General features: G+C 37.6%; 1 protein-coding gene across 1 annotated transcript in view; it reads left to right on the forward strand.

The window, feature by feature from the left end:
• The window catches only part of SERPINI1 (serpin family I member 1), a 68,371-nt gene extending 46,010 nt beyond the window's left edge, over positions 1–22,361 (forward strand). The window contains exons 5-9 of the mRNA XM_082654155.1: positions 458–662; positions 6,951–7,048; positions 20,120–20,206; positions 21,585–21,674; positions 22,033–22,361. Of these exons, the coding sequence (XP_082510281.1) occupies positions 458–662; positions 6,951–7,048; positions 20,120–20,206; positions 21,585–21,674; positions 22,033–22,109 (557 nt within the window). The 3' untranslated portion in view covers positions 22,110–22,361. The remainder of the gene's footprint in view (positions 1–457; positions 663–6,950; positions 7,049–20,119; positions 20,207–21,584; positions 21,675–22,032) is intronic.
• Positions 22,362–25,627: the final 3,266 nt, after the last annotated feature.

Raw genomic sequence — 25,627 nt, forward strand, 5'->3', positions numbered from 1 at the left:
GCTACCTTGGCCTCAAAACTTTTAGCTGCGGTAATAATAGAGTACCAGGTATTATGTAGTCAGTTTTTCCCTTCTCAGAAATCAGGTGGGTATTGGTAAATGTGATTTACATCCAGCTTGGATCCAGGGCTTTATTTTTCTAATCATGACTTTTCACTTTTTTAATGATATCCTTAAAATATATTCATTTGAGATATCTCATTTAAAAATAAAAAGTAAATCTAGAGAACATGATATGACAAATGTGAAACAATTCTGGGGATCCTAAAATAAAATAAATTCTGTAGGGCTGAGGATTCACTTGAATTTCAGGGCTTACTTTAAAATAAACCCTCTTCTTCTCAGATGCCTGAATTTTTTATATTCTACACACTATTTTGGAAGAAAGTTATAACAAATGTAAACATTTTAGTTAAGCCTTGATAGGGGCCTTTTATCACCTTTCTGTTCTTTTTAGGGGAATTTAGTGACGGCTCCAATGAAGCTGGTGGTATCTACCAAGTCTTGGAAATACCCTATGAGGGGGATGAGATAAGTATGATGCTGGTCTTGTCCAGACAGGAAGTTCCACTGGCCACTCTGGAGCCATTGGTCAAAGCACAGCTGATTGAAGAATGGGCAAACTCTGTGAAGAAGCAAAAAGTGGAAGTGTACCTCCCCAGGTGAGAGGTTCCTGTGTGACTCTCTCTGATAGCATGGAGGGAGGGTATCAATGAAGGTTCTGACGCAGAGAAACTCTTGCCACTGCTGTTGAATTCTGTCTTGTGTTGCTCTCTTCTTCCTCCTCTTCTTTCTCTTCCTCCACCTCCTCCATCTTTTAAAAAGTATTCTTTCATACTCATTCAGTCCTGCCCAGAGACACAGGCTGACTCATTGATCATTCTATACTACTTATCAAGACCTAGTTTCAGATATGAATCAATATTCTTAGCTTCATTTTAGAATATTTTTCAACAGATTGTCTCTGAATATCATTTGCATCTACAGTCTTCTGTATTTCATTCATATTTAAATTGATAATAGCTGGAGAAAAAATAATCTTCTACTTTGTTGTAAGAAGTGCAAGCAAGTCATGGGCTAGGTGCCAAGATGCAACCATAAATAAGTAGGAAGAAGCTTAAAATTCTCCGTGCAGGGCCTTGATGTTCTGACTACCATCCACTTCCTCGACCCTATCTCGGGCCACTCACCACGTTCAATTTTTTTGTAGTAGGTACTATCCCTGTGCTTGTAGTTATGCCACAGACACCATAGGCTCTTTTATGCCTCAGGGTCTTTATGTATGGATTTTTGTTTTGCTTTTGGGTTTTTTTTGTGGTACGCGGGCCTCTCACTGTTGTGGCCTCTCCAGTTGCGGAGCACAGCCTCCGGATGCGCAGGCTCAGCGGCCATGGCTCACGGGCCCAGCCGCTCCGCGGCATGTGGGATCTTCCTGGACCGGGGCACGAACCCGTGTCCCCTGCATCGGCAGGTGGACTCTCAACCACTGCGCCACCAGGGAAGCCCTTTACGTATGTTTTTGCATTGGCCTAAAGTGCCCTCCTCACATACCTTTGCCAGATGTTATTTACTTAGCCTTCAGCGTACAGGTCTGGCACCAGTTCTTCTAGGAAGCCTTCCATGAACCGTGTGATGGAGCAGGTGACCCTCACTTTGCCTCACTTATGCACCTCCCTGTTATGACAGTACATTTACATTACCACCCCACAACAAAATTACCTTTTTTGTAGGTCTTGCTTTCCTTCTGTAAATTCTTCTAGGGTAAAGTCAGTTCTCTCTCCTATCCTAGAGATACAGTGTGTTTGCAAAATCAAACCCAACCAAAGATATTATTCTGCCCTTGAATACTTTAAAACGTAATAGGGGAGCTAGACCAGCAAACCAAATTTATAAACATAATATATAAATTCTAGGCTAGAAAACAAAACACGCAAACAGCCAATAAACATGTGCGTGTGTGTGTATGTGGAAGTAGAGTTCCAATATTCATTGCATGTAAGAAAATTACACAAATATGATTAATTAGTATGAATATTGAAGGATGATAAATATTAGTATTAAAATTGAATTACTGGGCTTCCCTGGTGGCGCAGTGGTTGAGAGCCTGCCTGCCGATGCAGGGGACATGGGTTCGTGGCCCGGTCCGGGAAGATCCCACATGCCGCGGAGCGGCTGGGCCCGTGAGCCATGGCCACTGAGCCTGCGCGTCCGGAGCCTGTGCTCCGCAACTGGAGAGGCCACAACAGCGAGAGGCCCGCGTACCGCAAAAAAAAAAAATTGAATTACTAAAACCTCATTGACTCATTCATATTTATTCTAATTTCAGGAATTGTCATTTAAAATTACATCTTATATGAATGCTTATTTTTCCAAAACTTAGCTGATGTCTGCTACATTATGTTAATGAAGGAGAGCTATTTGGAACTGTAGACATTTTTGGCTAGAAATATGCATATATTGATGCATTATGTTAATGTAGTTCATAATATACAGCCATATATAGTATATAGCCATATACTTCTCAGTCTACATATAAAAATTAAGGTAATCATAGTCCAAATGTTTTTTCTTTTTAGCTAAGATATTTAGCTTGCATAACTTACCATGACAATACATTTATGTAGAAAGATTTCACTGTAAGTCTATTCTCAAGGAGAGGTAGCCAATGAATATCTAACATACAAAACCAGGTTTTTTTTTAATATATGATAATTGACATCTACATATTTAATATATGAACAATATATCTTAACTCTAAAAGAACAATTTACTTCTAAATATTAATTAGATGTAAATAACTAAATCAGATTTAAACCTTCATCCAGTGACCTTTTATCATTAATTTTGTATTTTTCCCTTGCATTTTTATAAGGAATTCTTTTTGATAATATGAGAAATTCAGTAGAGAGTTAATGCTTCTTTTATTAAATTCTATGAATTGACTGCAGCATCTCCAAATGCCTTAATTCTGTAGGGATGCAAAATTATTTAAGAGTATTTTAAAAGAATTCTAAAGGAATGTTTATTAAGTATCACATATTGTAATTCAACCACATTCACTAGAAAATGTGGCCTTCGGGTCCTGTCCACTGAGAAACTGAATGCGGCAGCAGAAGAAAATTAAATTTTCATTCTCTAAGAGATACTCGTCAATTATGAAAGAGTTTAGCTTGCTTGCTCATATTAATGCCTGTTACTAAACTAGGCATGGTTAATTACCATGTATCCATTTCTCCAGGAGTTCCATGAATTCTCCTTCTGCATGGCTAATGCATAGAGTGGGAGGCTAAGTAGCTAGATAAGATAAATTTGGTGTCCCTTTTTAAGAGATTGAGTGTTTCCAAATACCAATGTGTTGGTAATAATCAATGGGAACTATCCACCCCTCCATTTTACAGCATTAGGACCCACCAAATGTTCAGTGAAGGAAGTGATTTATGTGACTCAATTTTAGCAAAGGTAAAAGTTTTTTAATAGTTGTGCTCCAGCTTTACTCAAGTGTCTGTCTTAAAGGGTTTGTATAGTTTTTTCACATGGAGACATTACTCTAAAAATGCAACTGTGCATTTCTGAATTTGACCACATTCTTGTCCTACTTCACAGGTACTTTTACTTTCTATTATACCAGATTTTATAGAAGTTGCTTTAAAATACTTTCCCTTAAGAGGCATACGGTACTTGGGGGGAGGGGGAGGGGGGGAAAGGCAATTACTTTTGTATTAATATTTTTTCCCCTAAACAGTAAATCCTACAGGAATCAGATGCTGAATTGAAATTGTATTTTTATCCAAAATACAAGAATCTATTCAGAAGAGGGTAAGATTGCTATTTCTATGTGATATCACCAAATCCAGTGAAATACCACAAGATTTATGCACAGTCATACATCTCTAAGATTTAAATGAGATTGCCAAATATTCTTCCAATTTATCCATGGTAGAAAAAATAGTTTGGCTAATATGTAAAAGTATATATTATATATATATATATATAATATATGTAAAATATCTAAAAAGCACTTTAGAATGATGCCTGCCATAAAGTAAGCATCATATAATTATTATCTAATATTACTATTTTTATTTTTAAGTCCTAGTATTTATCTTTTGTTAATCAATCTTTTTATATACTTTTCCCTAAGTAGGATTTTTTTAAACTTGGTTCTAATGAAATTACCCTCTTCATTGTATATTCTTACTTTTCAGTCTTACTGATACAGCTTAGGTATAAAAAGATCTTTCTATTGATAAAATAAAAATGAAATCTCTAATACTTGGAATGCAGATGTACCTGGCTGTAGTATCTTTCCACTCTTACCTTTGTAGTCTTAGGTTTTTCATTTGTGATCAGAGTACTAGAAATCAAAGGATAAGTGTTCTCTATTTTGTAACCAGAAACCATCCTGCTATTTTGAAGTGACTGTCTACTAATAAAGCACTTCAGTTTCATGTCTGTTAAAGAAAACCAGTGCATAAGCCATCTGATTTTATTTTTTATCATGAGTGCTTTTATTAGGTTTTTCTTCAAAGAATTTGATTAATTCTTACACATTTTTATAAATCTCCTTATGTGTAATATATATTTGTTCTTTTCTAACACTTGCTCCACACTGTCCCTGCTTAGTCTCCGATGCTTCTGCCCTCCGCATACCTCTTTAATTTATTCAGATAGAAAATTGCAAATACAAGATTACATCAAATGCCTTTACAAAAACAGCCATGACTTTTGGTTTTAAAAAAGTAGCATTGTGGCTTTTTATTTTTAAAATCAGTGGGTGAAATGTAAAATCTTCCTGTAGTTTGTTTGTTTTTAAATAAGCCATTGTTGGCATTATAGTGATTAAGGGTGGGAGGACTTCGCAGTCAGAAAGATCTCAGTTCATATCTTTATTCTGCCACCTACTAGCTGTGTGATTAGGGAAGTTGTTTAGCTTTACTGAACTTTAGTTTGTTCTTCTGTGGAATAGAGGTAACAATACCTGTCTCATAGGATTGTGTGAGATTATCACAGGGATGATTAAATGAGATACTAGACATAAAAGGATTTGCATAGTGCCTGGGACATAGTAAACACTCAGTATATGGGAGATGATAATGATTATTTATATTAATATTAGTCTATATAAAGAGGAAAGAGAGAGTATATGGATAATAGCTATTTTTTAATAGTTTGATAAGGAACAAAGACAAGGAATGGATAAGTGGAAATTGTTTACATCTTGTCTTCAACTTTAAACAAACACTCTCGTGGACACCTAGATTTTATTTCACTTCACCCTACGTATGTGGTCTTATGCCAGATACTACAAATATTAAAATGAAAAAAACACTAGATCTGACAAATTTACAGTTAAAGTAGCAGAGATTAGTATACCTATTTAATCAAATTACTCCACCACTACTAAAATGCAAATATTCAACACCTTAACATTGATAATAATGTGAATGTTACACATAACTGCAATATGGTAAGTACTCTTAACATATCTGCCCTTTACTGCATGCCTCCTACAAGCCAGCATCATCCTAAGATGTTTAGAAAACTTATTTAATCCCCTCAACAATACTGTGAAGTAGGCATTATTATTGCCATTTTCCATATGCCAAAACCAAGGTTCAGAAATTAGAGAACTTGCCCAAATTCAATCTAGCTAAAATAGCATTGTCACCTAAACAGCCTAAAAAGTGTGAAACAAACCAAGCTGCTTTTAAGAAGTAAAAAGAACCCTTACTGAAATCTTCCTTCACTTTCTTATTTTAGGTAGATCAGGATATATATACTACTACCTGGATCCACATCTCAACTCCGCCACTTACTAGCTGTATGAACTCGGTCAAGTTATTCCATCTCTCTGCTGCTCAGTTTCTTCAAATATTACCTGAGGACAATAATACCTACCTCAAAGAGCTGTAGTGATATTTAAATTAATCTGTTTTTGTTAAATTAATCTGTTTTATATTGTTGGAACAGTTCCTATTATATAGGAAGCTACATATGTGACCAATAAACAAACAAATAAATAACAAAGCACACAGAGAAAACACTTTAAGAATTCATTCAAGTCACTGAATATATTCTCCAATGTATTTCCCTACTCATCCCCCTTTTCTGCTTTCACAGTTAATATCCGCTTTTTGTGGAAAACAAAATAAACAATGTTAGGTGCAAGTTAAAGTGTAAGATAAAAATAGTACTTATTTTTAAATAGTACTTAAATAGTATCTATTTTAAAATAGATAAAATTTAGTACTTAGTCTAATATGTTTGTTATACTTCTACTCATCTGTTGGTTTTCCCCTGATTATTCCTCTTGGTGTCTGAGTCTTGTTTATAGCAATCATTCTCTTTTCATTCTTCTTAAAACCAGACATCAGAAATGATGCTAAAGTAATGTTTAGTGACTATTACAGACTTAGCTTTTTTAAGGACACAGCCCATTGCCTAAAAACTTATATTTATGATCTGTATTGATTAGGAGGCAACATCTTTTAAAAAAGGAAATATTTAGTTCTAACCAGTTTTTCACTTTTTATAAAAAAGTAATAAAAGCCTTTGCTTTTAAAAACTGCACTTGTTAATACAGCCATGCTCGGTCCATATGTTTCACTGGAAAGATGGGTGATACAATTCATTGGTTTGATACAATCTCATTGGGAGAGATTCCATATTAAGACCAATCTGGCTTCCTACTTAATAATTTAATACTATTCTGTTATGTTATTCTTTTCGATGCTCCCTTTTTTTTTTTACAATAACAATCAAATACTACTTATAGTCAAAATCCAGTTTTAGTATAATTTACCCTCTATAAAACAGACTTTTAAAAATCAACATATCTAACATTTTATTCCTGTCCCAGGTAGCAGGGTAACTAAATACTTTTTAAAGGCTGTAACTAAATACTTTTAAAATGCTGTAACTAAATACTTTTTCCCCTCTGTGTTCTCCAGGTTCACAGTGGAACAGGAAATTGATTTAAAACATGTTCTGAAGGCTCTTGGAATAACTGAAGTTTTCATCAAAAATGCAAATTTGACAGCCTTGTCTGGTAGGAAATAAACACCAATTAAAAAAAAATGTTATTCCATAAAGTTTTTTTAAAATGATGGTGGTGAAACCTCTATTTATTAAGGAGTTCTGAGGTAAAATATAGTTATCAGTTGCCAGATAAATATAAGAAATATATTTAACTTCTACAAGCGAAACTATAAACACAGTCACAACATTGTTTGTATTATTCTGCTCCATGTCTATCTTTGATAGCAGATTATATTCTCCAGAAGACCTGTCTTATGCATCTTTGAATTCCCCATCACATCTGACAGAATGCCTTGCAGAGCAGATAATCAATAAATGTATTGATTGAATATCTCAATATGTCCGGTTATAATAAATCATATGGGAAAGAAAGAAGGAAGAGAGGATAAATGAGTGCCTGCTGTGAGAACTAGATGCTTTTAAAAAGAACACCTGTGAGATGATGTAACTATTATCTTAAGTCTTCAATAAAGAACAGTGGTTTTGAAGAATTAGCTTCAAAATATACTTGACATATCGGGTGTTGAGTAATTTATTTAAAATATCCCAAGGGAAAACAACCAGTTAAATTATTTGATTCAGATGCCCTAATTTGGTCAGGATAAAAATCTTAACATATTAGGAACATTAAAGTACTTAGAAATGTAAAATCCTTTTGGAAATATTTTTAAAGCAGCTAATCCCAAGACATGTATTGAATTAAGGTACCTGTGAGTGTAAGATTTAGTTAGCTTAGCTAATGATAATTTTCATCATTTCTATAGAACATAGGAAAAAAAACAGTATGTTTTCTGATGAGATAAAGACAGATTGATATCAAGATAAAACGAGTTTAGAGCCCTAGGAGCTTGGATGTGAGCCATGAAGGTAGAATAAGTGGATATTCAAAGGGTAATGGGTACATTGTACTTGAGGCAGAAATATATATATATTTGTGGTTCAAGCACAGGATAATTTAAAATTCTTATGCTCCTTTCCTTAGGAATTCAACGAATGCTATATTGGCCAAATTCCAACTAAATAATTATATTTTGCTTTCTTACCATGGGTCTGTTTTCAGTTTGATTAGAGATTCCTCAGTGTGTCACCCAAACATTTAGGCAGTTATCTCACACACATAGAATATTTACTGCTTTTCAGTCCCGAAGGAGTATCACTGCAGTGGCAAATCAATTATTGTGGTCAGTGTAGGTCAACTTTTTTGACATATCTGGAAGGTTTATAAGGTAATATTTAATTGCCTTTACTATGTACAGAGACAATAGGGCATAAATGTACATATGAGTGCAGATTTGAAATCACACTAGGCTCTTTCAGAGTTCATAGAGTCTATAGCGGAAAGTCTTTGCTCTTTGATCAAACCTCCATCAGACCTGAATCCTTCTCAGCATCTTGCTCACAGCTGCATTCCCAGTACCTGGTCATCCTCAAACACTACCCAGTTCAGGTCTTCAGGATAACTGATCTAAAACCAGCTTCTCAAGTTTTCGGTGGGAATTCTTTGATTCTTCAATTTCTAGTTTTGCCACAGTCTTAGAAGTCCCGGCATGCCAGCTACCTCAACCGATACGGTCTTCATTCTCTTTCTCTCTCTCTTTCACTCACACACACACATATACACAAATACATACATTACTTTATGAATCATTCATTCAAGAACTTTCTAGTGACACAGCTGTAAAACTTTCCTCTCTGCTTCCTCTAAATTCAATAGCCTTTATTCCCTGCATCATTTTGGGGCACCGTATGCTCTGCCTTACATGATTGGTGTCCTGTTCACATGTATACTTCTTTGCCTCCCCAAATTACATGAAAACCTTGATGATTAAAGTGTTTATGACACTCAGTAACCCCACAAGTACCCAGGGAAATTATTAGCATGTATTTGGTTATTACTTTCTACTTTAGTGAGAATTTTCATGGTGTTTAGGATATACAGATTAATTCTATTCAATGCCATGTCTATTCCTTTCATTTAACAACTCTTTGTGAGGCAGATAGTGTGAGCAAAGTAGGTCATAAAAATGAAGAAATAATTAAGATATCCTACCTGTTCTGAAGAAGCACATAGACTCGTGGGGAGAAAGACATAAACAGCTGGATTTAATAAAAGGAAGAGTGATAGAAATGTATTATTGCAGTAGCGGTTCTTAACCAGGACAATATTGCCCTTCAGGGAACATTTGACAATAGCTGGAGACCTTTTTGGTTGTCACAATTAGGGAGAGCTACTGCCATCTACTGGGTGGAGGCCAGGGATGCTTCTACATCCCTGTGATCTACACTGCACAAGACAGCTTCCATGACAAAGAATTATCCAGCCCAAAATTTCTATAGCAATGAGTTGAGAAACTCTGTACTAGAGAAAGCATTACGGAAGCAGAAAGGAAAAAAATCAAAGGGGAGAATGGGAGGGAGCATATTGGGTCAAAAGATGGAGGAAGAGACTATATGTATTTTTCTTCTTTCTATTTTCATATTGAGGTAAAATTGGTAGCTAACATTACATAAGTTTCAGGTGTACAACACAATTTGCTATTTGTATGCACTACAAAGTGATCACCACTGTTAAGTCTAGTTACCGTCTGTCACTGTACAATTGACCTACTTCACCAATTTTGCCCACCCCCTTCCTCTGGTAACCTTCTCCTCTGGTAACCACCAATCTATTCTCTGTATCTCCATTTTAATGGGTCTTTTTCTGGGGTTTTGTCTTGTTCTTTCATTTGGAATACACTCCTCTGCTTCCTCATTCTGCTTGACTCTCTGTGTTTGTTTCTATGAATTAAGCGAAACAGGTGCCTCTCCCAGTCTTGATGAAATGACCACGTGTAGGAGATGAACCTTATTGTTCAACCTTTCCCCAGCTCTTGGTTGACTCCTGAACCCTTGTGATTGTCTAAGTAGCCTGGTTAATACTTGATAAATCCCAGGTGTGGACAGTGTGTGAAAACCCAGCAGTGTTCCAATAAGACGGATCTCAGTCAGCACCTGGTTTTAGGCTGATTAGAAGCCAGCTCTTCAGGCAGCAGCTTTTAAAGTATGCAAATCCATGCAGCCCTGTGGGTCCACAATTACAAACCCTGCTGACTTCCAGACCAGACCTGAACATGTTCCTGCGTGACAGTTTGCAAAAATCAGGGTTTCACATGAATGAATAAACTCTGGGGAGGTACCAGTAAGTTGTGGCGAGGCCAAGGGAGGGCTGAAGGATGGTATCTCCCTGCCTACGTTCCCTGCGAGCTCCTCTGTAGCCCCTAGATGTGTAACAAACCTGTAGCCTGTCCCTCGGGTTGCAGCCCCAAGACAAGGAAATGGACCTTTTTCACAGACAGACTGGGGATGGTTTTAGTCTGCTGTCTGTGCAGTGCCCCGGGGGGTGATAGCCTGCACAGAACTGTTTCTCTGATTGTCACAGTCCTTTGGGGCCCAGAAATGCAAGTCCTTCTGGCCACCAGGGCCAGACAATCAAGGGGCGCCCCCTGTGTGGACTGTGCTCGCCCCCAGCAGGGAAGAGCATTGGGGGAAGGGCACACCCTTGCCTCTAGCGAGGGAGAGCAAGAGCGCTGGGAATGGGGCACACCCAAGGCTATAGCAAGGCTATGCTGTGTGTGCCCACCTGCACTAGCAAGGTATAGGGAGAGTGCAAAAACGGCGCTCACCCATGCCTCTGTCCCCAAAGAAAGTCCCAACTTGTCCCTGCCCCTCCAGCAGATGCTTTAAGATGAGCAAATGAACCTCCTTCACATATGGTCCAGGCACTTCTCTAACTGCTGCCTTTGTACTGGGTCCTGGGATGAGTGAGACAGTGTGCAAGTCCTTTCAAAGGAGTATCTCAGGTCTCTACACCGCCCTGGGTGCCCTGGACATAAGCCTCTTAGGTTTCCAAAGCCAGATGTTTTGGGGACCTCGTGTCCCCAGTGCAGGTCCCTAGGGTTGGGGTGCCCAACGTGGGGCACAAATACCTTGCTCCTCGGGGTGTAGCTCTGGACCTATGAGACCCCTCCCTGTTGGAGGTCTCTGCACAGGGGCATGGAGTTTTTGGTGGGACTGACCCTCTGCATCTCCTGCCGTGAGGCCCTTCTATCCTTTGTGGTGCCTCCAGTTGGTCAGCTAATTATTAGTTCTTTTTCAACACTCGTTCCATATGTAGCTTTAGGTTTGGTGTGTCTGTGGGAGGAGTGAGCTCAGGATCTTTGTACACCACCATCTTAGATCACCCCCCTCATAAGCATGTATTTAAGCTTCTAAATGCATAGGACATTTTTGAACAACATCTTAGAAAATGATAGAAGTGGTTGCCTCGAGAATACTGGCCAGAGGCTCTTAGATGAGAGCAGGGGTTTCGTTTCATAGACCACTGTGTACTGCTTGGAAATTTACCTTGTGTATGTATTACTTCTTTAATTAAAAGCCTTATGTAAAAACTGGGGAAATCTTTTAAAAATAACATTATTAGTAGAATTTGAAAACTCGAAAGTACCCAGAAACCAATTCAGTACTATTGGGACACTACTACATTCTAAAATCATGTAATGAGATTTTTATCTTTCTTTAAAAATAGTTAATGTGATTCAGCAGTGGACCAAAAATACCCTACATGACATTCTCTTGCTTCTGAAAAACGGAATGACTTGGGAGTCTTTTGCTAAGACCTCTTGAATCCATGCTTTCATTTTCTGTTCCATGGCATCTACTTTCATTTCAGACTCTCATTACTGCTGCCCTAGACTATTTCAATAGCCTCCTAAACGGTTTCCAATCTCTCTACCATCTAATCTGTCTTATCTACCACTGCCAAGATTAATCACCTTAAAACTCACTCTCTGATCATTCCAGCTCCTGTTCAGAGCCTCCCTTCGGTCTGCTGTGCACCGTCCACCGCTCGGCAGGGCGTTCAGACCTCAGCTCCGTCCAGCCTCATCTCTGGCTGATTCCTTACACACAGCGTGTGCTCCAGCCAAACTGAACATTCGCTCTGCACCTCACATCCCCCCAGCCCTCATCTTTATGAAATTTCTCCCACCTGAAATACCTTTTGAACTGAGCCTCAGGTCAAATATCTCCAACTTTATTAAGCCACCATGATTACACCAACGAGAAGTAATCACTCCTTTTTAAATACTACAATATTCTATTATTTTTCTTATGCCACATACCACATTTAATTTCATATTATCATTATTTATGCATTGTATCTCTTCCACCAGAATTTAAACTTCCACATAATTGATCCTTATGTGTGTTTAAGAAGCACCCAGCACCGTGCTTTCTGCTTCGTACTCCCTGAATGAAGGAACAAATAAGATGAGATGCTCTGTATTTATTGTGTTTATTTTTTCACCTCACTTTGATGTCCATTGCTTTTGACGCTAAATTCCATGAACATAAAACATAGTAAAGACTCATGCAATAAACATGGAATCTAGAGAGTGCTGAGAATCATTTTCTTCTCAGGCTCTATTTAAAATGCTCATCTAGTTGCAGCGAAGATCCTGTTATAGAGTAGGGCTATTTTTGTAAGGGAAATGAAGGACCATCAGCATTTGGATTAATAGATAATCCTCTTGGAAGGTGTAAGGGGAAAGAGAGAGTACTAAATCCTTCAGCACGAAGTATGAGCTTTAATAAAGGAGCCAATGAAATAAAGGAATTAAGAAGACACAGCAAAAGCCATATTCAGGTCAGACTCGAGCTCTTAGATTTATGCTGGACTGACTCTTACATCCTGCCCTTGTTTGTTCTCTTTCTCCTTCTACCTGTAAGTCAGAGAGCTGTCTTTCTCTTCCAGCACCGTAATTCCAGTTCTACCCCACTTTCTTGCTTGGACTGTTGCAACAGCTGACACAGTTGATCTTCTTGCTCCCAGCTGATTGCTCATCCAATTCACGCTTTACAGCTGCTGCCACCGATATCTTCTAAAATCAAAGCCGTCATGTCCTGTTACTTGTGGCCAAAGCCCGGGCTCTCTAGCATCATGGTCCAAGCTCTTAAAATCAAGCACATTCCCTGCCACTCCCCTCCTCCTTCTAGCCCCAGCTTCAGTTGGACCTTCAGGTCCTCACCGCTGCTTCTCTCACTTTGCAGATATAATTCTCTGTTTGGAATGCCCTTGTCCCCTTCTCTGACTTTCACTCTTCCACTTATTCTTCAAGAACCAGTCCAAATGTCAGCATCCCTGAGAAGCTTCCCCTGACGTCCTGCCCTTCCTAGATGGTTTACTTTCCCTTATCTGGATTCTGATGGTGCAAAGTGCTCTCAGAAGTTCTACTTTTTCCTTGGATTGTTTGTTCTTATACCTGTCACTGAGCTCGGAGCCCCTCAGAAGCCTGGACTGTGTCATAGACATCTTTCTGTCCTCAGAGCCCAGCATGGTGTGGGGAGCAGGATAGATGCTGGGTGGGTGCGTGCCCTGAGAAGATGGTGCTGGGCTCTGCCTTGCTCCAAGTTGCGGGCTTCTCTCAAGCCTCTGGCCCTCCTCAGTCCCCATGCTCCAGCCACACAGGCTTTTTCTGGGTCCTTGAACACACCTGGCTTGTATCTGCCTCTGCACCAGCCTTTCCCGCCAGTCTGCCTGGGACTGGCTCCTCTGTATTCTTTAGGTCTCAGCTCAGATTAACCTTCTCAGACAAGCCTTTCCTAACATCCAATGTCAAGTAGCTCCTCTTCCCTTCCCTAGTCACCAGCCAACCCATCACTTTATATTATTTCTTATACTTACCATACCCTGAAACTGTGGTCATTTATTGATTTGCTTTTTTTTTTTTTTTTTTTTTTTTTGCGGTACGCGGGCCTCTCACTGTTGTGGCCTCCCCCGTTGCGGAGCACAGGCTCCGGACGCGCAGGCTCAGCGGCCATGGCTCACGGGCCCAGCCGCTCCGCGGCATGTGGTATCCTCCCGGACCGGGGCACGAACCCGTGTCCCCTGCATCGGCAGGCGGACTCTCAACCACTGCGCCACCAGGGAAGCCCTGATTTGCTTTTTTATTGTCCTTGTTATTTAATGTCTTCGCTCCCCCATCCGGAAGGAACTATTTAGCTCACCATAGTATACCCAGGGCATCAACAATGTCAGGCACATAGGAGGTCCTCAGTACATGAATAAATGAATGAGTGAATAAATGAATGAATATTTGCTGGTCTATAACAAAATCTATGCAGAGAAGCAAATAAGCAAACACTATTCCTACCTTGAAGGAGCTCAAATTCTAAAAACCTTTCTAAAGTTCATGGGTGGGGCCAAAGCTAAAAGTATTTTAGCAACTAAAGTACAGAGACAGAAACATTTTTGGTATCCTAGGGTTCTGTTATGGAACTCCGTTCATTCTGTTATTTTAAGCATGTCCTTGGTGATGCAGAAATCCATTAAAATTGGCTGATTAGGAACAGTGCCACAAAGGAAGTAGTGGCATACTCTTGCATGAATGGCCATCTGGCCAGCGTTATGTCAGTCACAGGTACTTAGAGCCTTTGGTGCCCTGCACGGTACCTCATACGAGCAGGGTACTTGATACATATTTGCTCAGTGACTGAATGAATGCCTTAGTATTTGGCCTTGCTTTTTTCAGAAGAGCTTGAATTACTGTCCAGCTCTTCTCTGGGGAACCTAGGGTTTGCTGGCACTGTTTCCATCTTATCCATCGTGAAAAGCCTTGCTCCACGCTGCCTGGAGAAAAGTAGGACCAGTTATTTGGCGGCAATGTCTGCTGTGGCCAGAAGAAGAAGACTGCTTGGGACCAGTGTGTGGGTTTTTTTTTTTGGTAGTTCTGTTTGCCATTGATTGATTTATTTCCATTTTTAGAGAATAGTTAACTTTTCTCTAACAAATAAGACAAACTCATCAGTGTAAATCTCTTTAACTCCCCTCATATTATGATTCCTTGAATACCTGAGTGCATACTTGGTGGCGGGAAGTGTGCAAGGAACTGGGGACAGGGAGAGGAGATAAATAGGACAGGAGGGTCCAGGCCCTCAGGGAATAAGTGCATGGCAGGAAAAATGGCCTTGATTGACATATAATTACACAAGAATGAGCAATACTGGAGGCCAAACATAGAAGCTATGAACTCGCCTGTATTCCTGTATGATCTGATCTCCTTCTAAGATGTGGCAGCAGACACATTCTTGCTTAAACTACTTTCAGCTTATATTTTATTTTAATGTGACAGCTTGAAGTTTGTGCCTAGAGAAAAAAGTTTCCTTTTCTTTTGTTCCCTCAGTGTTCATGATGTGATTTCTTACTTGTTACATCTTCTCCTACTTGTACATCCAAAGGGGTGGTGTTTTGCTGACGGTTAAGTGTTGTGAAGTCTTGTTTACAACTGGAGACATTTGCTGTCCTTGATGTAGCAGTTAGTCACCCCCAGGAGTTGGAACATTGGATTCAATCTTTATTTTGCTGTCTTTGAAATATATATGATGACAGTGGTCTGTTAGATCCCATCCCCTTTGCTCTTCTACTCAATTAGATTTTTAAGTTTTCTAGTCTGTGTGTGGTCTTTGTATTCTTTCTCTCTCTGGGGCTGTTTTCCATCAATTTTCCTAGACCATCTACTTAGTTAGTGTCACATATTTTATTTATTACAAGAATAAACTTTATAGCCATAATTGTGAACAGAATTGTGGTCGTGGTGCCCACAGAGTGACAACACCCAAAGTCTTACAATATGAAATAACTAACACCTTTCATTCAACAGTTACTAAATGTTGGGTTAACTACTGGAAAATTACACGTTACCAGCAAACTCCCTCTACTTAGGTTAGTTCATTCATTAAGCTCCCTAAATGCCAGAAGCCAGGGGCACTAGGGGAAGGACACAATCCTTGCCTGAAGGAAGTGGACAGTCCAGGAAGAGAGAGATAGCAATGTGAATATGATATATTATGAAGGCTTAAATAGAATTAGATCGTGGGTTCAGTGGGAAAGAGTGGTCAGTTCTACTTTAGTCGCAGGGTGGGAATCGGGAGAGAGCAGAAAAGTCCTGGTAGGGTTTGAAGCTGAGCCTTAAAAGTAGATTAGGTGTCTCACTGTACAAGGGTTCAGTGAGTTTCTGGGGAAGCAAAGACACAGAAGTGATAAAGTGTGGTATGATCAGGCCATTGCCATTCAAATAATCTGGAGCACAGTGTGTAGAGTGAAGAATGCTATTTGGAAGAGGCAGAGGCAACCTCACGGAGGCCCTCATATTACATACTGAGCAGGTGTGTTATATACTGAGGGGGAGATGGGAGGTAGAGCTAGCAGGAGAGGTGATAAAGGGTTTTAAGTAGGGGAGTAGCATGAATTGGTTTGTATTTGATGATCATCCCAGAGGAAGCTTTAATGTGAACGGGAGGCAGTTAGAGTAGTTTTAACTGCTGTGTCATGATACACTGACATCCCCAGAAACTCATTTAAAAAAGTTGTTTGTATGTGTTGCTGGGTTTAATTTTCTGATTTCGAAGAACTTTTACCTCCATATTAATAGGTGAGTTTGGTCTATGATTTTCTTTTCTTAGACAGTCCTTTTTAAATTTTAATAGCAAGTAAGATGACCCAGAGGTGACTTAGATTGCTTTTACTCTCTTTCTAGAGTCTGGAATAGTTTTATCTCAGAAAATTCTGTTGCTAGAAGGTTTGGTTAAAGTTCCCTAGAAAACCATCTAGGCGTGGAGTCTTTAATTTTGAGGGTAGGGGAAGATTCTGTCTACTGATTCAACTACTTTAATGGTTACTGGACTATTCATTCTATTTTTTTCCTTGATTCAACTTTATAATTTAAATATTTTTATAAAGTTGTAGTTGATGGCAAATCTTCTATTTCAAAGTTATCTGCATAAAGAAGCATAAGAAACTTGTGGGGAGAGTTGGAAATATTCTTTATCTTATTTGTAGAGGTGGGGTCATAGATATATACATCTATCAAAATTTACCAAATTGTGTATTATAAATAGATACAATGAGTAGTAAATAAAGTATACCCTTTAAAGTTAACATTATCTGCAGAAAATTATATAGTATTTTTTGTGATTTTTAAAAATTCTCTTCTGTTATCTTTAGGTATGTTCTACTTTTTTGTCTTAATATTGTTTACTTGGGTAATTTCTCTTTCTTCTTTGTGAATCTCATTATAGGTTTGTCCATTTCATTATCTTTTAAATAACTAGCTCTCTGGGAAGAACCCTCGGCATTCTTGCTTTCTTGATCTTTCTGCCATGATGTCTTGCAGCATCCCTCCCCTCAAAACCGTTCTGTGGAGGTAAATGAGAGCACATGAGAGGTTTGGAGTCTAGAGAAGGGTATACTTGGGGCAGACGCCAGGGTTGAAGGGAGGAGATTCCTTCTTTGAAGGTGCTTAGTACAGTCAGCAAATCAGGCTCAGGGGATATTGGAGGCAGTTTCCTTTGTGCAAATTAATGTGTCTGAAATATCATTCGGTGTTATTGAAAACTCCCCTCAAATTTCTTTTTCTTTTTTTTTTAATAAATTTATTTATTTTTGGCTGCACTGGGTCTTTGTTGCTGCACGCGGGCTTCTCATTGCGGTGGCTTCTCTTGTTGCGGAGCATGGGCTCTAGCTGTGCGGGCTTCAGTAGTTGTGGCACGCGGGCTCAGGAGTTGTGGTTCACGGGCTTAGTTGCTCTGCGGCATGTAGGATCTTCCTGGACCAGGGATTGAATCCGTGTCTCCTGCGTTGGCAGGCGGATTCTTAACCACTGCACCACCAGGGAAGTTCCTCCCCTCAAATTTCTGAACAGGGCTTACCTGGCAATGTGGACACTCCTTATCCTTTAGGAACTGGGTGCTGTCACTTTCGCATTTAGGGCCATTGATGCATGACTCTACCTTAACTGGCAGACTGATGAAAATGGGCAGCAGAATCTGAAAATAATATAGCATCTGTTAACTACTAAATAGTTACGTTTTACTGTCTTGGAATTTAGTGTTTGTTTTGCCTACTAAATTAGTTTGACTAGTTACTTAATGCAATTGATATTTTTTCTTTTCATTTGCTAAAAAAGCCTAGTCATCTGGATTTGAGAAAGCTAATTATACTTAATTGTTTGATGTAAAACTTTATTGCTTTTAATTTTTCTTCTGGTTATCAAATGCATTCTAGAAGAAAATATCATAATCTGTGAGATGGACAATTTCATAATGCAGTGCTTCTATCTTAATGCTGAATATGAGCTGAGGAAGGAGTATCCCTATTAAAATATATTCAGAGATGCCACCAGTTTGTCTTGGGGCTTATTCAAAATAAGCAGGTGCTTTGCAACAGGTGTACCAAAAATGTTGTTGAACATCGTTTTCTATCGGCATCAGCTAATCATGTGTCTTTGAAAGTATTACTAAGTAGTTCAGTGGGAAGTCAATTGTGCTTTTACTAAATAGGGCTGGGCATGAGCAACAAAGTTATCTATCTTAAATTTGAAGTAGACCTCCTGGGATTAGAAAAAAAAAACGGTACAACTTGAGTAATCCTTTATCTTGCTTCTTGTGCTATTTTCCTTTTTATATATATTGAAGTATCTTCTGTTTGTTTTGTTTTAATCTTGGGGAAAAGTAGGAAACCCAAGACTGAAGGCTATTGTACTGTATGCTTTGCTAGGGCTGCCGTAACAAGGCACCACAGACTGAGTGGCTTAAATAACAGACATTTATTTTGTCACAGTTCTGGAGGCTGGAAGTCCAAGATTAAGCTGTCTTCAGGGTGGATTTCTTATGAGACCTCTCTTCTTGGCTTATAGATTGCCATTTTCTCCCTATGTCTTCCCATGTTGTATTAGTCAAGGTTTTACAGATAAACAGAACCAACAGGAAGAATGGATGTACATATATATATATGGAGAGAGATGGATATATGCATTTGCATGTCTATATATATGTAGAGAGAGAGAGAGAGAGATTAAGAGATTTATTTTAAGGAATTGGCTTGCACAATTGTGTAGACTTCGGAAATATAAAATCTGCAGGGTAGGTCAGCAGGCCAGAGACACAGGAAGGAGTCTGAAGGCTGGCAAAATTCCTTCTCGCTCAGAGGAAGCTAGTCTTTGTTCTAGTAAAATCTTCATCTGATTGGACGAGGCCCACCCACATGATGAGAGTAATCTGCTTTACTCAAAGTCCACCAACTTTAATGTTAATCTCATCCAGAAAACATCTTTGCAGAAACATCCAGAATAATGTTTGACCAATTATCTGGGCACTGTGGCCAAGCCAAGCTGACACATAAAATTAACCATCATGCCTGGTCTTCCCTCTGTACCTGTCTGTGCCTAAGTTTCCTCTTCTTGTAAAGAAACCAGTCATACTGGATTAGGGCCCACCCGAATGACTCATTTAAATTTAAGACTATCTCCAAATGCAGTCGCATTCTGAAACCTTGGGGGTGAGCGCTTCCACATATGAATTTTAGAGAACAAATTCAGCCTGTAACAGCCATTAATTTAAAAGTAAGCATAACTAGAAAGACAATTCAAAGGGAAAGACAGTCCTCCTAATATTAAAAATGTGTTATTTCCTCTGACTTTAGGATAAAGCATGTTTTTGAATCCTCAGATAAACCAATTAATTGGAATGGGAAATAGCTTTTTAATATATTCCTGTTTCTACAACCTAGAAGTCAATTTTGTTTTCCTTTGCCAAGGATATTTCTATTATCACAGTAATTAGAGATTAGAGTTTTAAAAACTTTTTATTCTGGTTATACGTGGATTTCTGTTTTCATTTTATGTTTTGAAATTTCAAGTTAGGGAGAAACATGTAAGAAGTTTTATTCTGAGTTATGAACTAATTTGAGGTTGCTATTAAAAACAGAGCCACGTTTCTGCTTTTCCTGGCAATATAAGAAATAAACGATGGGAAAATTACCAATAAAAATGAAGGAGAAAATCAACAAGAGAATATAAAATAAGGACAAAACAGAAAATACATCTTCAATGGTTCTTTCAAATCATGAATGTAATCTTACAACATTATCTCTTATGTTTTATATCAGTATCTTATATCACTTATATTTCTCAAATCTGTTTAACTAAAGAAAAAGTGCTTCCCTTTCTCTGATACCGAAAAAATGCTTCTGTTATCTCTTTTTTTGCAGATAACAAAGAGATTTTCCTTTCTAAAGCAATTCACAAGTCCTTCATAGAGGTTAATGAAGAAGGTTCAGAAGCTGCTGCTGCTTCAGGTGCCAAATTATTGTTTTCCAAAATCTTCTCACTTTTTTGAGATTTGTATTTTTAAAGCCATCTTGGGTGGGGAATGGGGATCATTTAGAACTAAGCCAAAAAACTGACCCTGCTCTAACTTAGAAGTCAAGCTAATGATGAACCTGCTAGAATTTTCCAAATAGGATATGAAGCATGCACTCATTTCAGTGCCCCATACAGAGTAACTCCCGTCTCTAATGAGAGGCAGGAGAAGATTGTCAGCTCTGCAGAATAGATTTTCCTGCTGTGCTGCCTGTTTAAATATTTTAAATATTTCCCTGCTGCCCAGTTAATCATTTTTCTTTCTACTTAATTATTTTTGGAAGTTAGTTCTTAATTTTGTCAGGGAAGAGCTTTGAGTTTTTAAAAAGCACATGTACAAACAAGAGTGCATGATAGCATGCAATACATAATTTTAAGTTAATAATAAAATAATTATAAATAAAATTCTTTTTAAATTTACCTAAATTACGTGTCCAAAGCAAAATGGTAAATGTCCTTGGTTATTTTGAATGTTCTGACTTCCTTAGTTAAGCAAGAAGGATTTTTCTTTTTTTTTTCATTTGTTTCTTTGGATTTGTTTCAATATCATGTTCAACAGCCGTCATGAAATTTTGGCAGGATTTTTCCCTTCTCCGGTAAAATGCAACATATCATATTTGCGCAAATTCTTTTTAACTTCTGCATACATTTGTCCATTAAAAGGATCTCATCAGTTAAAATGGTGTTTTCGGGAGGAAATAGAAACAGTAGTCTCAGGCACCGAGAAAGCTTAAAATCTTACATAATTTAATCTTGGCCTTCTCCTGACAACAAATCACCCTGCAGAAAGTATAAAATGATTATCCCACAATAAGGATCTCGAGGGAATTCAATTTCCCAGCTGTAGGAAACACCACTGCATCTCTCCCTGCTGTATTTTCTCTTTAATCACTGCTGTTCTGGCCACTTGCTAGAAGCCTGGTGACTTGCTATGTAAAAACCCCCATTTCATGTAAAAGAAATAATGATTTGAGAATATAAAGAAACTGATTTTTGCTTGTTTGCGGTGTTTTTTTTTCCCCTTTCCTTGACTCAAAGGTCATTTTAGTAAAGCTGTAAGTATTTATCTGAGAATAAAAATTTGTAACATGCAAAATAAATGGTTCTATAGGGAGAGAACTGTGTGTGTGTGTGTATTTGATTTTTTTTAAGATCAAGTAGAAATGTTAACACATTTACAATTTTTCTCTAAGTCTTTAAAATCTTGTTTCGTGTAAATCATTACCTTTGCATTAAACATAGATAGTTTGGAGAAATTACTCATTAGTCCCCGCACATCCACAGACATGTAATTACTTTCTCTCTGCGTTACAGGAATGATTGCAATTAGCAGGATGGCTGTGCTGTATCCTCAAGTTATTGTCGACCATCCATTTTTCTTTCTTATTAGGAACAGGAGAACAGGTAAGGCTGTTATGAGAACAGAACTTTAATAAGCCAAAAAGAAATCATTTTTTTAATTGAAAACATTTTCCGCATTATTTATCAGATGTGTTCAAATGATTTTTTAAATGAAAATAATTTACTTACATTTTTATCTTTAGAATTTATGAGTATCCAAGGACACAATACTTATCATTGAATCTTTTACTGCTTGTATATTCAGAAAACTTATAGTTTATTCATAAATCTGAGGTTATTGGAGACCAGTGTTCTTGCTTTCATTTATAATGTACAATTAGAACATTGCTAATTGTAAGCAAGAAGGAAAATAAATATCTTTTGTTCAACTCCTCTTTTGTTCATTCCCAACCCAATGCAGGTACAATCCTATTCATGGGACGAGTCATGCATCCTGAAACCATGAACACCAGTGGGCATGATTTTGAGGAACTTTAAATCATTTTATTTAAATAATAAGGAAAATAGTAACTAAGCACATTATGTTTGCAACTGGTATATATTTGAGACTTGTGTTTTACAATATATCTTAAGATAATACTTAAAATAGCTCCCGATAAAAGCAATGTATGTAAATTATAAGCCAACTTCTCAAGGAATGTTATTCGTATTATTGAGGTAATGGTCCTCTCATGTCATTGTGTTTGTTGTGCTAGAATTTAAAATAAAAGTACATAGTGAACGTGTGAACAGCTCTGTTTTTCATTTTAGAAGTTGTAGTATAAAGATACCTCTAGGTGAAATTTGGAAACAATGATGTTTCTGGACATCTTAAGTCTTTTATAATCATGCAGAAACAAAGCACCAAAGTAAATTAGCATCATACACTTATACATAACAAGCAACAACAAGTGAGGTGAAGACAGGTACTCTGCAAAAATTCTAACTGCTGTTTCTCTGAAGACAGTGTATAGTGTAATATAAAAACCTGCACACTGAACATCTTCTGTGTGGCTCCATCACAAAACTTGTTAGAAAAAAATAGGGCTATGCCAACCCATAGATTATAGCTATAGCTTACTGACTTTGTCTTTAAAGATCATTGGCTTTATAAGGGTGATGTAGACTATGAGCCTGATATATCACCATGTTTTGCTGTGGCAAGTAAAATCTGAACTGTAACGTAGTTCCCAAAAGTCCCCCAATAAGTCAAATGAGCAAATTAATGATAAAAATATGCCCTCTGGTATGTCACCGGAGAGTTAACTAGAAAAACTCTGTTAGTACAGATACTAGAAACTAGCAGATCATAGGCTGAGAGCTGCCCACAGGGATGTTTTTTTTGTTCTGTGCAAGAGGTTTTCATGTTTTGAACTTGAATGTCTGTAACTGGAATAACACATTCCTTGTTTCCCCATTGGTTACCTGATGGCTCCAGGATGCATTTGTGTTTGAGACCTCTTGAGAGTTGTAATAAGTCCTTTGCATAATATTTTGGTCTTATTTTCTAGTATAAGAGTAGTCGATTCCAATGGGGACAGTGTCAATTTCTTAAGTTCTCCAGTAAATTATTTTGTTATCCTGTGGCTGAAATAATGGCATTCCTTTGGGGGGAAGAAAAAAAAAGAATGGTCTTGTCGTGTTCCATGAATGGAACCAGGTCCATTTATTGCCAAATTTTTGATTCTATGATTAATAATTTCTTAAAAAGTTTGAAACGTTTCAAAATTTAACAGAAACAGTTTGTATGTGACTCTCTTGTGTGTTAGGCATTTTGCTATGGTTTGGAGCTGTTAAGAAGAATTGATATTATTATTAACTTTAATTCTGTTCAGGAGAGTTGTGGTTTGAAGCAACCAGGCCTGATCCTTGACATACTGAATTCTAAACTTGGAGAAAAAACTTGAAAATTTGCATTTTAAACAAGTTCCTTTGGTGATTTTGTTATACACTAAATCTTGAATATTGCTAAAATAAAGGATACAGGTGGAACACTTATACACTAGTTGTTTAAATATGATTAATTTACAGAAAATTAGGTCAATCAATGAAGTATCCTAAATTAGTGCTTCTCAAATTTATGTGTAATGGAATCACTTGGGGATCTTATTAAAAATGCAAATTCTCATTTAGTAGATCTGCAGTGGGACCAGAGATTTTATATTTCTAACAAGTTCCCAGGTGACGCCATGGCTGCTGACCCACGGATTCAGGTTGGTAGCAAAGCTCCACTTAACATAGGTTTACATGTTTGATATTTTTACTTATGGAAACAGGAAAACTGTATAATTTTCATGCAACTTGGAGAGATTCAGGAGTTGGGGTTGTAGTTTACATTAAGAGTGCTATGAATTTATACAAAAAGAAAAAAATGGTTTCACCCTAAAGTTTTTTTTTCTGTTACACATGGAAAAATGCAGACTTCCTCTGCATATTAGAATACTTGAAATACAGTTTTTAAAAATATAAAGACATTTATAGGCAATGCCCATGAAAGAATTTATGAGTATCCAAGGACACAATACTTATCACTGAATCTTTTACTGCTTGTATATTCAGAAGACATATTCATAAAGCTGGGTTATTGGAGACCAGTGTTCTTGTTTTCATTTATAATGTACACAGGTTGGGCTAACTAATGTTGATTCAGTATTGATATTCTGAGTTTGTGATGTTCTTTATTACCATATCACTACTTCTTTTTTTTTTTTTTTTTTGCGGTATGCGGGCCTCTCACTGTTGTGGCCTCTCCTGTTGCGGAGCACAGGCTCCGGACGCGCAGGCTCAGCGGCCATGGCTCACGGGCCCAGCCGCTCCGTGGCATGTGGGATCTTCCCGAACCGGGGCACGAACCTGTGTCCCCTGCATCGGCAGGCGGACTCTCAACCACTGCGCCACCAGGGAAGCCCATCACTACTTCTTAAGCATTACATATATTGCTATACCTGTGTAGCCATCAGTCAACTAAATGAGTTACCTATAAGGAAGAGTAAACATTATTAGACAAGCGTGTGGCTTTTATAAAGCCCAAAATGCAATTTGTGTTAGCTGACATAAGATTAAACTCTACCATTCAGAATGTTTACCATAAAATATTTCAATACAATTTAGATGTCCCTTAAATGAAAATGGATTCTGCCCTGTTATTAGCATGTTTGTGGAGTGCTTAAAAATAGAATACTTGATAGTACCAAGTTTTTCCTATTGTTTGATTTTGTTTATAATTTCTTCAATAATTTCCTTTCTATTGAAAAAGTAAATCTTCTTATTTTTTAGTTTCTTTTTCTTAAATTGAGGTATAGTTGATTTACAATATTATATTAGTTTCAGGTATACAACATAGGAATTCAAAATATTTATAGATTATACTCCATTTAAAGTTATTATAAAATATTGGCTATATTCCCACTGCTGTACAATATACCCTTGTGGTTTATTTATTTTGTACATAGTAGTTTGTACCTCTTAGCTCCCTTATGCTATCTTGCCCCTGCCCTCTTTCCTCTCCCCATTGGTAACCACTAGTTTGTTCTCTATGTCTGTAAGTTTGTTACATTTTCGTTATATTCATTTGTTTGTTTTATTTTTTAGATTCAGCATACAAGTGATAACATACAGTATTTGTTTCTCTTATTTCACTTAGCAGAATACCCTCTAGGTCCATCCACATTGTTGCAAATGGCAAAATTTCATTCTTTTTTATGGCTGAGTAATATTCCATACATATACATATACTACATCTTTATCCATTCATCTATCGATAGGCATTTAGATTGCTTTCGTATCTTGGCTATTATAAATAATGCTGCTATGAATACCGCAGTGCATATATCTTTTCAAATTAGTGTTTTCATTTTCTTCAGATATATACCTAGGAGTAGAATTACTGGATCATATGGTAGTTATATTTTTAATTTTTTGAGGAGAAAAATGAAAAAGTATAGTTCAGTTCCATTTCCTTTAAAATGTATGTTAGCACAGATACACCCATGCACACACACGCACACACACACAAT

Source organism: Grampus griseus, assembly GCF_964374135.1.
Source record: "Grampus griseus genome assembly, chromosome: 5".
Taxonomy (NCBI): domain Eukaryota; kingdom Metazoa; phylum Chordata; class Mammalia; order Artiodactyla; family Delphinidae; genus Grampus; species Grampus griseus.